Source organism: Nipponia nippon, unplaced genomic scaffold, assembly GCF_047370975.1.
Source record: "Nipponia nippon isolate SJK-2023a ecotype South Korea unplaced genomic scaffold, ASM4737097v1 scaffold_10, whole genome shotgun sequence".
NCBI lineage: Eukaryota > Metazoa > Chordata > Aves > Pelecaniformes > Threskiornithidae > Nipponia > Nipponia nippon.
In genome coordinates this window covers 17199506-17212575 of record NW_028262291.1, presented here as the reverse complement: position 1 = coordinate 17212575, position 13070 = coordinate 17199506, and the positions used below count along the sequence as shown (strand labels likewise).

Sequence of the window (13070 nt, the reverse complement as noted above, 5' to 3'; positions counted from 1 at the left end):
CAGATTATTTAAGGCCTTTTAGATAAGGTAAAAACATCCCCCAGGACTCAAAATAGGGTGTGCAGCCCAGGAGAGTGTAAGACACTGATTTCTTGAATAGCAGGGTTTTTATCATGGAAACGGTGAGATATTTTCCATCAAAATTCTCCCCTCCAAACTGCACTTTGCAAAATGCACCACATAGCTCCACGTATCCACCCTTACGCAGAATTGCCGCTGGCTCCGGATGGGAGCCCACATACCGCAGGGATACAGAGCACACACTAACAACTGTACACTGCTGATTAGAGAACTGAAGTGTCAATCAGGAGAGATTTTTCCCTTTACAGAAGCAAATCAGTGGATTGTAGCATATGGAAAAAATATGACATTATGGGATACATTTCCTTTTCAGTACTATTGCTACTTTATTTCAACAGATGGTGGTCCTAAGTCAGCCCTACACTAGAAAAGGCAAATTTAAAAATCAATAGAAGCAAGTATTTTCACACACCCACACCCACACCCCCCGAGACTAACCTCAGGAATGTGCTTCCCCCAGATAATGCTGTGCGGAGGAACTGAGTTGAAAGCATGGACTGGACAATTACATGTAAGAAGAATACCCAGATTATAACAGCATCCAAGGGAAAGCATGGAAGGTGTAGCCAGCTTCACGCTCAGTGATCCAGGCTTTAGAGAATGAGAAGAAAGCCAAAAATTCTCTCTGAAGTAGCCTATAGCATCTCCATTTGAAAAAACAGATGCAGTTCATACGACAGATGGCAAACATGATTACGTGGGCCAGAGGTCAGATGCTGAAAAGTATTCACTTAATGTCCATTTTTTCAAGTGATATTTAGCATGGGCTTCAGTATTCCCTGTTCACACATGTCTTCACACACACATCACCTCTTTCATGGCCTAGTCTAGCTCTCAGGTGCTGACCTTCTCAGCTTGACCTTGCTCTGAAAATTTCTTACCCAATTCCTCATGCAAAATTGCTCTTGGATAGAGCAATAAGAAAAGATTTCCAGCTATACAAGGAGTTTCAGAGGACCTAAACAGGCCCTGGATCTTGAAGAGTTTTGTTACTTCCTGTAGTCCATCTCCCTCTCAAAGCAAGATTTCTCTCGGTACATGGGCATGTTGTGTCAAGCTTGAAGCCTCTCCACGATGGGCCTTTTCTCAGGCCATTCTGGGCATGTTCCAATTTTGATTATAGATTAATGCTGTAAGTTCCCATCCCTTGTTCTCTCTCTCTTTTTTTATTTAAAGATAATTAGGCATTGCTAGTTAGAGCCAGATTAAAAAAACAACAGAAGAGTCAGAACACAGAACTGGCATCAGCTTTTCAGAAGATCTCAACTTCTAACTATGCACTGAAATAAGCTCACGATTTTTAACACACCAAGCAACCCATATTGTGACAGTCACAGCTCAGTTTCTAGAGAAGCTCAGTTTCTAGAGTTCTTTTGAAAGTGTCGTCTACAGCTTTCTGTGCCTTTAGAAAATCTTTCTTTTAACTCCATTTGTATACATATGTATGTATGCATATATGTCTATGTGTGTATATATATATAAACTACAAGGTTCTTTAATTTACAGTTTTACTGTAAAATAAAACTAAGATCATAAACCAGAGAGTCAACGACCACTATACTCCAGCACTACTAATTTGCTATTAGACATTACGTTTCTTCATCGTTCTAGTGCCAGGATGTTACTTCTTTTTTTTAGCTAGCAACCAGCAAGTGTAATAACTGATAACCAAATACACTGGAAGCACAGAGTATAGCACGTGCATGAGTTTAAGATAATAAAGGAGAAAAAAGGAAAGGAGAGAGCTATCTAGAGACATTATCCTGTGATTCCTCAGCACAGATACTTCCTGGACGGTAGGTCCAGGAAGTTATTAGGTATTAGTTGCTGATCATTTAAATACCTAATTTATCTCTTAATTTTTCAATGATCAGCTAAATATGTGAGCGTTTGTCTGTGGTTGCTACGCTCCCTTACCTAGTGGAAGTGTTCTCCATGGGGTAAAAATGCTTGAAAGTATAGTTCATTATAAGGCCTATGGTTCATAGCTGAGAAGTAGCACTTGTTTCTATTTCACATTTGTAAGAAGAGCAAGTGTTTTTCAGTGTCACCTGCCTCACATTTGGGAATTATTTGAGGTTTCAATAGAGCAAATGACTGTTCTCTTAGTTTTCTCTGCTCCCCCTCCCATTATTTTTTAAGGATTTCAGATTTAGTCCAAGAGGGAATTAAATTCACGTGAAATCCCACCCAACTCTGCACTGATTACCCACCAGCCACAAATAAGGCAAGACTTAACACATCCAGAGCCAAGGAGCTGCTCTGGGGAACCAAAGGGAAAACAGATGCTCCTCATTCTGAGGAACAAATTTGAGATGTTGAAGTGGAGCCAGGCTCTTCTATTGCTCCAAACAGAATCCTCACTGAATACATACGATATGCTAAAAACAAAAGCCACACCATGAGCTTGAACTAAAATCAATGTAAAGACTTCCCAGGGGCTTCCAATGGGATTTGGACCAGGCTTCAAAAGCTGGGAGTGAATAACTATGTTAAAAGTCAACACTGGATTTCCACTATGCACATGAATAACTTGGCATTTTTCACGGCTAATTTACTGTTTCAGCATATTGGAGCTGTCTTATACCAGTGCTGTATTCTCTAGGGGCATTCCTGGAAACTTCAGTCAGTGACCAGGACTTCTCTGGGTTTGATACCGCCCTTTTACACAAAGCAAAAAAAACCTTTGGCTCTTGTCAAACAAGTAAACCAGCCAAATTCCTGGGGTTGCTGGAGATAAGACATGGAAGCCACAAGAAATACAACTTCATATTAAAAAGAAGACTGCCTGGTGCCCTAAAGGTTTCTTGTCTAAAATCACAGATTTACACAGTACTTTAGCCTTTGGTTCACTTGCACAGTTCTCTCCTTCTCATTTTTACACGCTACTAAGACACAGATTTTAAAATCACTGTATAATTTGACTTCTTTCCCAGCAGGAAAGGAGCAAAGCAGCCAGCAGACAAATGCAACTTTGGCTCAATGGAAGATTCGCCTTTGCCAACTCCCTTGGGTTTTGTTCTCTCTATAATATCCATCATCTCCCTTTTCTTTTTCTTTTCTTGACAGAGTAGTTTGGCTAATTTGAAGATAGAGTTAAATGTAATTAACTGGCCCCCTAACAACAGCGTGCCAATTTAATTGGTAAGATTCCCTGTAGGGAAGGCATTTAATTAGAGTGATTGAATCCCTATGAGGAAGCCACTGTCAGTGGCAAACCAAAATGCCTTTGCTCAGCACTTGCACAGTTTTGGTTTTGCATTCTCCCTTGTTTAAATGTTCTTTATTCCTCCAAGGACGACAGCAGTCCCTGTCCCACAACCATCAAACTCCCCTGGGGTTTAAGCACTGGGAGAAGTCTGGGTACACATTAAAACCAGTGGTAGGACTCAGAAAGGAGAGTGTATTGTCCAGACGACCAGATGCTGAACACCCAGCTTGAACCAGACTCAGCTAAAATCTGAGCCTGTCAGAAAAATCTGGATCCAGTTGTGGGTACTCTGTCCTGCTGAAAACTCTGAGACGTGTGCTGCTGCTGAGCCCAGTAATTCAAGAGGGCTTTTAATGTTGAACAACTAAGAGGTGAAAGAGAGGTATCATTTAAGCATCACTTACGCATTGTATTTTGAAGAAATACTTTAATACAGTTTTAACTCTATCTTCTGCACTTCCTTACAGTAGCTGTGGGTCTGCCTGAATGTTCTTAGTGCCACAGGCTCCATTTTAATATTGGACTTCTCTACACACATCCATCAGCTGAAAAACAAGTTCACTGCATTCCTGGTTTTGTTATCCCAGTGAGCACAGTCCTAAGAGACTCTTTCTTAGGCAGAAAGAAATTAGAAAGTAAAGCATTATGGAAGAAGCCCAAGAACAATAGAAGTATTTGCACAAGTCCTAGGGCACATGCCCTGGTAACGCATCAGACTTCCTTTTCTTCTCCCATTGCTCTTCAGTAAAGCTCTTCAAACTCTAGCTAAAAACCCAAACAGCAAGACTGGAGAACACAAGCTGGGAATACCAGAGCCTTTCAGAGCAAAGGGCAGACCAAAACGCTGCCATCCTTTTGGTCCCACGGGACCAGAGATACCTCGACACCCTGAAGAGGACTCAGATTCCTGCTGTTGTTATAACAGAGCCTAAGAAAACCACCTAAAGGTGAGATCCCATTGTGCAAGGCATCATCTTTGCCAACTGCAAGAATTGCTATCCTAAAAACTGTGTAATCAATGGTGCATTGCTGTGAGCCCTAAGAGTCAAATTCATATCAGCAGAACTAGAAATAGATGCTACACCTCCCAGTTCCCACTCCAAGGGCCAAGTGTCTATACCAGAGGGATTTCTGAAGTTGTCTATTTAGCTATAAAGCAACAGATAAAGCCTGGGGTTTTTTAATGCTTACAGAGCTTTGATGTGAGTTGTTCCAAAATGCTGCAGTAATGCTAGGAATATGAATAGAAAGACGGCTGTGGGGACTTTTTTCCCTTATGTAAAAATTTATCTGATGCATCAAGGAAGAAATTGGAAACCACTCAAAACCCCTGTAGAGAGAGAAAGTAATTATAAAACTAAGGATGCAGTGTGTGCACTCTGCTGACTATGACACAGTATTATTAGAGAAGAGAACACATTATTAAAAAATAGATCAGACCCAGAGTCTGCTAGATGACAGACATTGTTAGTGATTGTGTCTGTGTAACTACAGGTCTACTCTAGTAGCTAGATTCTGCAGTCTTTACTCAGGCAAGCCATTTTTCACGCCAACATCTCCAGGCAGCATTTTGGCCCAAACAGGGGACAGAAGAAAATTTATGTGCACACAAACACAGCTGAGGCTCCCCCCCCAGTCTGTGTGCTCAAGCATCAGGTGACAACAAACCTCATATGCACCAAACCCATATATTAGTGATGGATGCAGCAGAAGAACACACAGGCTGGTTTTTAAACAGGTTTCCTTAGTGGACTCTGGCTAGATTATGCAAAAGTTAAAGGAATGACCAAGTGTGAGCCATGCAACACCTCTCTGTGCATTAAGAAGTGATAGCCCCATCTTACTGGAAGAACTCCTGGTCTGAGATAGTGCTTGTGTGCAAGAGGTGGTTGAGCCCCGCATGCGCAGAATCGCTTGAGCAGTTCATTTCTGCATCCTTTCCCTGCTTGGAGGCACTGAGCCGGAAGAGGCTGGAGCAACGCAGGGCAAGTTCCAAAGCATCCAGCCAGCATCGGCCTGTGAAAACAAAAGGAATTATTTAAGCACAGGAGAGTAAATAAGACAATTCATGCATTGCTTCTCAAAAGCTTCTTGCCTGGGAGTAAAGCTGCTCATTATAATTCAGGAAGTCACTGTGTACAATAATCTATTTTTCATATATATAATCCCTAGGTTATCTTGCCAGACATGGTGTGTTTTAGTGGCTGCATGAGTGATACATCTGCACGTGTCATACAGTGGGAAGTTCACCCCAACTCCCCCTTCCCTAATAGCGTCTCTTCCTCTGATCTCCCACAACCTGTTCACATCCCGTTTTGCCCATTTCTGATTTTGTCCGAGATGCAGGAAATGTGCACAGGTACGGTGCTTTCAAATGGCCTAGCAGCTCATGCCTGCAAGTAATACACTCCAAAAACACGTTCGGCATTTGGCATCCCCACCACACACACCACCCACTGGCAGGGAGATGTCAAGGGACTGCGCTGCACTGGAGAGGCCCCTGCTTGGTATGGCATCACTGAACTATAAGGCAGCTCAGGCATCCCACGCAGGGTGTAGCGCTGCAATAACAATCACTCTGAACAAGAGCCAGGATGATCAATACTTGCCAGAGTGATTAAGACTAGAGGGAGTTGCTTGTCAGGGTGTTTATTTTTCCTGTTTCTCTGTGTTTTTTTCCCTTTTCCCCATTCCTTCTCCCTGCCCAGTCCATCAGACAATCTGAGTGGAGTATCAGTTTTTCTTATCTTGTCACAAAAAAATCTTCACCTGAAGGGTCTACTTTGCAAATACCAGAAACTATAAGCATGGCACAGAGACAAGACAAACTGCAGTTCCTATGCACAGCCCCACTGGATTTTCTTAAGGTCTGCGTAGGTCCCACAGGCAGGCAGCAAATGAAAAGCATGGGAATCCAAACTGATCCTTGGTTCCTTTTGCAATGATCCATACAAGTCTACAAAGCTGTGTGTTAGTGTTAAAGCCTAACCACCACAATGCTGCGGTTGCTGTATTCTTGAAAGCATCTGAAAATAGCCTGCTTCTGTAGTGCAGTCATTAATGAGGCCAGGACACCTGCAAATTGGCTGAACATTCAACAACTGAAGTATCGAGGGAGTTATCCTCTAATTTCAAGCATGTAAAACAGAGCTCTTCATGACATCCTCAGAATATATTTTGCAATAATTATAAGTGTGCTTGAGAGGCAGTGAAGAAAACAAAAAGATTTTGCGCTAGCAATGGCAAGTGCTACAAACAGGTTTTCCCTGGACCACATTTATTCCTAAGTCCCATTTGGGAAATGTTTCCATTACATTCAATTCTATCACACATTTAGCATCGAGCATATGCATAAATCTCACTGGGATCCTGCTGTTCTCTTGCACAGAATTCCCATCAACGTCGATATGACCAAAATTTGGCTCTATAAGAAGATCAACAAGAGTTTAAAAAAAATCCAGATCATATGTATATAAAGAAATGTTTACAAATTTGAGTAGTTTTCGGCGCTTGCTTTGATACAAAGCTGCAATCAGCAAAAGAGAGAAAAAAAAAAACCAAAACTTTGAAGAACTGCACTTGAACACTCAGCCACGAACACCACAGAGCCCCATCATTTATTCTAATTTCATCCCATAAATTCCTTCAGCATCAGCTTATGATTTAATAGTAAAATCACACATAATGGTTTTAATAAAAGATTAGGAAGGTTGAAGGCTGTTGGAATTGATTTCACACTATTTTGTATTTAACAAATATTCTTGCATTAAGGCTTTCCATGCCGAGGTTTATTCCCTTCCCGCCATGTGGAGGATTTGCATGGATAACCCATTAGAGTTAATGGCTGTGCTGAGCACAAATCCACTTCCTCCTACATATCCTCCCCCCCCCCAAACCCACCAAGACGAAAACCTGTTTCAGGCTATTCCATACAAGTGAGCACACTCCTGCTTAGGCTCACCTCCTTTGACTTTTCTCTCTCTTTACATTTGCTTTTCTTTTCCAGTTCTGCAGAGCAAGGACTGCATGATTTGACATTTGGAAATGCTGCATATGTCAATGTGTTTTTATATTCAATGGGCTTGTAAAATCAGGTGCTTTGATAGGTAGCTTATTTGCAGCAGCATGAGCACTTTGGAGCAGTAACGGAGGTCAGCTCCTCAGCACCCTGCAGCACTCACGTACAGACATTATCTTATGACGGTTACGGCAACACGCTGGCTACGTTCACGCTTTCTAACAAGGGCGGCAAGGGTGACCCCAAAGTCTCCCTCAGCCATCTCCCTTACCGCGGCCCTGCAGCCCACCCCTCCCTGGGGCTGTAGGCAGAGCAGGCCACGCTGGCCCCAACCCCACAGGCAGCTCTCTTACCCCCCCACCGCCACTGCCACAGCTATTCATTCACTGGTACTAACATGAGCTTACAGGCTTAGTCAAACCTTTGGGGTCCACCACATTACCAGGGGAAATTTCTACATAACACATCTAGGGTTTTTATCTCTTTAGATAACTCCCTGGAAGGGGTTATGAGTGACTTGAATCTTTTTTGAAACCTTATTCAAGGAGCCTAAATTGAAAAAAAAAAAAAAAAAAAAATTTAATATTCCAAGGCAGACACAAAGCTTTAGAGGAACTTACTGTGCATTAGCAGTCAGCATTACTTGTGCCCTGCAGAACACAGAAATGGCATCAGTGTATGCCCTTGTTTTCATTTCTAACAGAAATTGAATTCAAGGGATGCACAGCATCTCCAAGCTAAGAAATGGGCCTTCAGCCATCAGGTGGTGCTGTGAATCCAAACAAATATATGCCACAAAACCAGACGTAAAATACAGGATTTCCTCTGCAAATGAAAAGGTTACATTCTCTGCAAGTCAACAGTGTGTTAATTGCAGCATAACACCGTAAAATTATACCCTCTCAATTTCAGGGATTGCACACGAGATAAACCTGTTTCCTTGCTAAAGGCCTACATGAAACATTTTTACATTTGAGTGATCTTGCTATTGAGTAATATTCTTCTTTATTGTGAAAATGGTACAAAAATGCTAGTATTTGGATTACTTAATTGCTTACCTGACAAGTCTACTCACTCCCTCAAGAACTGCAGAAGGGGAAAAAAGTATGTGGTCACATAATTAAAGGCTGTCATCTATAGTCACAGCAGTCTGCATTAAGGCTTCATGGTTACCTTAATTCTCACATTTTCTAATTTTGAGGGGTTGACTCTTGGGTTTTTTTGTATGCAAGGTAACTAGATCAGAGAAGGATGCAAAATGTGGGTTCCTTCAGCGAGGAATGGCAGCACAATATGATGCATATAAAGGAAGCAAAAAAGAGCTGCGAAGCAGTTACAATGGTAGTCTTTTAGAAGGTTTGAGGGTTTTAAAGCTGCAATGTAAAACACTGCAATCAATTATCAGTTATAATTTTCCACAAATTGTGGCTTAAAACAAGCATATGTTTAAATTCTGAAGGAAAACCCAAGAGCATATTGTCAGCCTATGGCAGAATCTCCCCACGGGCTTTTAAGCTCTTTTTATATCAAATGATACATTACTCTATCCACCGCAATGATTAGTTTTGGACAATTTCTGCAGAGATCATGTTGTCTCAAAAACACCTGCATTACCTCCTTCTGCCTGGGAGCTGTGAACTAAGTATTCCCTTTCAAATGTTATTTCAGAGCTTGACCCTTTCTTCATTGTATTTAGTATTTTGTCACTGACTTCCAAGGGGCAGCCCGCTGAGTAAGCTCTGGCTCTCACCTGGGCTGCAGAGGGGAAAGGATGAAAGAGGGCAAGAATAAAATAGTCCACCTACACATAACGCTCCCATATATGTCACAAGCCACATAAAAGGGTTTACAAAACTCAGCAACACAAATCTTTCATCCAAGCTAACAGAGTTCTCAGCGAGGATAACAACAGGGAGAAATGACACCCCACCCAGAGAAGATCCCCAACTCTGATGTGCAAAGTCAAATCCAGCCAGATCACTCATACTGGCAGCCAGCACAAGGAGGACATTTCACATCACCTGTCTTTCAGCACCTGGTCAGGTGGGTGGGTTGCCCAGTCATCTTTGGCTCCCTCCAGGAACGATGGGGAAAGAGCGAGACTCTTTTACAAGGCTGTTACTAAAGCGCCCAAAGTGGGTGTCCTACCAGAGGGCTAGCGCTAGCTTGGGTTCCTGCTCTCTTTGGTAGGAGCCTCTCTCCTTGCACCGATCATTGGTTTCAATATCTGTTCCCTACACCACTTTAGCAAATGATGATCACAGCATTTGGCATGTGACAGATGTCCCAGGAAAGCGGGACATCAGGGGAACACATCTGCACATCACTCAGCTGTGCTCACTGAAAAAAAAAAGATGAAACAGAGGTGTCTCCCCTGAGTAGGCCTGTAACCCTTTTTCTCCGTTATATGTGTTTACAGAAAAACGACGACAGTCATCCGTGACAACTTGAAAAAGGAAACTCTTTGAAAAATCAGTTAAACACACCTGGGTTCCAAAGTTCCTTCCTTCTTGAAAGGTTTGGGGAAAAAAAGCTAATAAAGGACGTGTGTTGCCTTGACTTCGCAAAAACAAAGCCAAATATGCATCCCACATATATTTTGAAACATTCCGTATGATTTCTCCAGGCCTTTTGGCTCAGCAGGCTGGAAAAGCACCTTGTGGTCCTTTGAGATGACTCCTGCAGTACAGCTGTGCAAATGGGAATCACTACAGCTCCTTGCTCCCCAGGTCCGCAGGGCACTGCTGGCACCATGTGGAAACGTAGAGGCTGCAAGGCTGAACAGAAGCAGGCATGCGCTCGCACCATCTCTGTTTTCCACAGTCAAAAGGAACTACTAAAACCAAGTGACAAAAAACATTTCTTCTCCCCTTTGGAAAAAAAAACTCAGGTTGCTTCTGCTGCTAATCTAGGCTCAGTTCAAGGAATAACTTGAGTCTGTCCTAGTCTTTGAACAGATTTAAAATTACAACAATATCCCACAGAAAAAAAAAACAAACAACAATGGGTAGCATTGAAAACACTAAGCTATTCAGCTTTGAAATTCTTTACAGTCACCATCATTCACCTAGAACAACTGATAATTTGACATGACAAGTCTATCTGCCACATTTTGCAACAGCTGATCACAGAGGAGGCAGCCAATATTCTCTCAGCACCCACCAATAAGAAAAATCTGCTCAAGGTGGAATCACATCGTTGCACACCAAAATCTCAGTCTGGGACTATTTTCCCATTGCATTCCTGTAGCTATAGAATGGCTGGGATGAATCTCTTGCCAATTAAGACTTCAAAAGCCTCACACCTAGTAACGATACATTCCTCCAGAGAGGCATCACTAAGGGAATATTATTTTCTTGAATTATTAAAGTCATCCAGCTTTTGGCCTCATGCCTCACACTTACAAGATAGATGCTTTTAAAAATCAACCTGAAGTAGACTGTCACCTGGAAATGATGAATTCTTGCTCAAGTGCACACAAATCACGAATGATGAGGAAGAGGCTGATTTGGTTCAGTCAGTGAACATTAAGGTCATCGTATTCAGCTGACTGCTTATTTTGCTGTACCACTTGGGTGCCTGCGTGCATGATTTCTTACACTTTGGCTGTCAAGATGCAGGGATGCGATCTCTCAATTAGCTGCAGGTACAATTTATGCACTGAGCTAAATGAAGTCTGGTTGCAAATGCCTGGATTTTAAACTGCTGTGAATGGTCTAGGGAATATGAAGGGCAGACATACAGCTAAGGAGGTAACTTCTATTTTTTCCAGTACTGCCAGGATCCAGTGATATATTTCATTGTGAACTTGGTTTCAAATTGCAATCTTCCTCCTGGTTCATTGCTTCTGCATGTGACCCTTATTTCAATAATCTAATTTCCTCCCCAGATCAGAGCATCAATTCTGGGGGAAGGGCCATATGCTACCACTGTAAGCCAGACCATCAGGATTTCCACACAACTCCATCCACATCAGGCAATGGAGACTACCCAAAGCATGCCTGAAGGAGAGGACAGACATAAGGAACAAAATGTAAGTGTGGTTTACAATTCTACTGTTAAGCCTTTAACCCTTGGTATTCTGCCACTTTGGATTCCCCTAGTAACCTCTTTGGTAGCAGTGCCCGTGGCAAGGTGGAGATCTGCACTATGAGATTTAAGTAGGTGACTCAAAATGCTTAGGAGGTCTGGGGCACCGGTTGGAGATCTCAGGGGCAGCCCCAGAACGGTCCGGGCAGGAAGCTTGGGACAGGTTTAAACTACTAATTCTAAGCCACTCATCAGCATAAATCTGAAATGCATACACAGTCACTGGTTTGGAAAAAGCAATTTTCTTTTCTGAAACTGGTAAGACAGAAAGACCCCGTGTTTGTACAGGTCGAGCCCTGTAGGCTGACATGATGTCTTTAAAACACATCACAAAGCAGACTGCTGCTGCAGTCTGTGAATGTGAAATCTGCTGTAGCTTGGTGGTGGTTCTGCAGGCTGTCCAGAAGTCAGGATCTTAAATCCTACCAACAGCCTGTCACAGATGGCACAGCAGAGGGGAAAGAAAGGATTCTGAAATGCTGATAGAAAAAGTAGGCCATGTAGCTGCTGATCATGATATAGTTGCCTGGATAGCAGGACTGTACATCTAACATATGCTGCAACTCAATATTCCCCAGCAAGTCAGAGGCCTCCATGAATTACTGCTAAATTTGCCAAATGCTCTGTGGTTCATTTTCCACTACTAACATGGGAGACTGCGTGAAGAAGAACATGGTCAGGACACCTCCTCAGAGATGCTGCAGATTCACACAATATTGCATCTACAGAGAAGACGTGAACATACTACAAATATATGCTAACATACAAGGGAACAGATTCCACCTGCCCCATTTGTGTCAGCTCATTTTACCTTAATCTCCTGTCTCTCTTGACCACAACTGCACCCTCTACGTCTGTCCAGTGTGTTAAAGAAATGGAACAAACTCAGGTACGCCCTCTTGGAGATGCCTCTTTACAACACGTAAAGCTACATAACAGTCTACAACCATTTCAGTAGTGTTCTCTGGGCTTAAAATCAAATTGTATTAATTGCAAAGTACAAGCCTTAATTTGCTGCAGTTTATACAAGTTTCTTTAAATGTAACAGTATGCACCACCTACCAACATTAATACCGTTTCCAAGTCACTCATCACCAAGCGTGACACCCATGTGTTTGGCCATTTGTCAGCACATCTACACCGCTCAATGGAGTAGATACCCCCAAACTTCCCCCACGAAGGCTAACTAACAAACAAAAGGAGCACAGCACAGTCACCATGCCAGGACAGCTCTTGTGTTCGGGAGGGAGGCTAGCCTGAGTGTACGACCTGTTCTTCCCTCTTGTCTGCAGATTCATATCCTTCCTTTCCTGCACAATGTACAGCCACTTCTCACAGCTCACTGACCTCAGCTGTGAAGTCAAATACTCTCATTCAGCTGAAAATTACACCATTTTTCATGCTAGAATTTCTAGTGCAATACTATAACAAGTTTTTTTGTGAAGTCCACTGCTAAATGGACAGATCCCAAAGCTTCACTTCACGTTGGCTGTCACAGTTACCTCCTCTGACTCTCAGCACCTACCAGGCATAACGTGGGTGCTCCAAACCTGTGCAGGGCATTGCTAGTGCTGTTCAAGAGCATATATTATTTCATCCTTAACCAAAGGTCCTAGTTATTTTCTACATAAATGTTTACGATATTTGATTGAGAGGTATCTCAGTTCCTCC

At 42.5% G+C, this 13070-nt stretch overlaps 1 protein-coding gene across 8 annotated transcripts in view; it reads right to left on the bottom strand.

Annotated features, from left to right (window-relative positions):
* Positions 1-13070, bottom strand: part of OSBPL5 (oxysterol binding protein like 5) — a 182328-nt gene that overhangs the window by 22592 nt on the left and 146666 nt on the right. For all 8 annotated transcript variants that reach the window (XM_087745732.1, XM_087745730.1, XM_087745731.1 and 5 more), the window contains one exon: positions 5137-5308. In XM_087745732.1, the coding sequence (XP_087601858.1) occupies positions 5137-5308 (172 nt within the window). The remainder of the gene's footprint in view (positions 1-5136; positions 5309-13070) is intronic.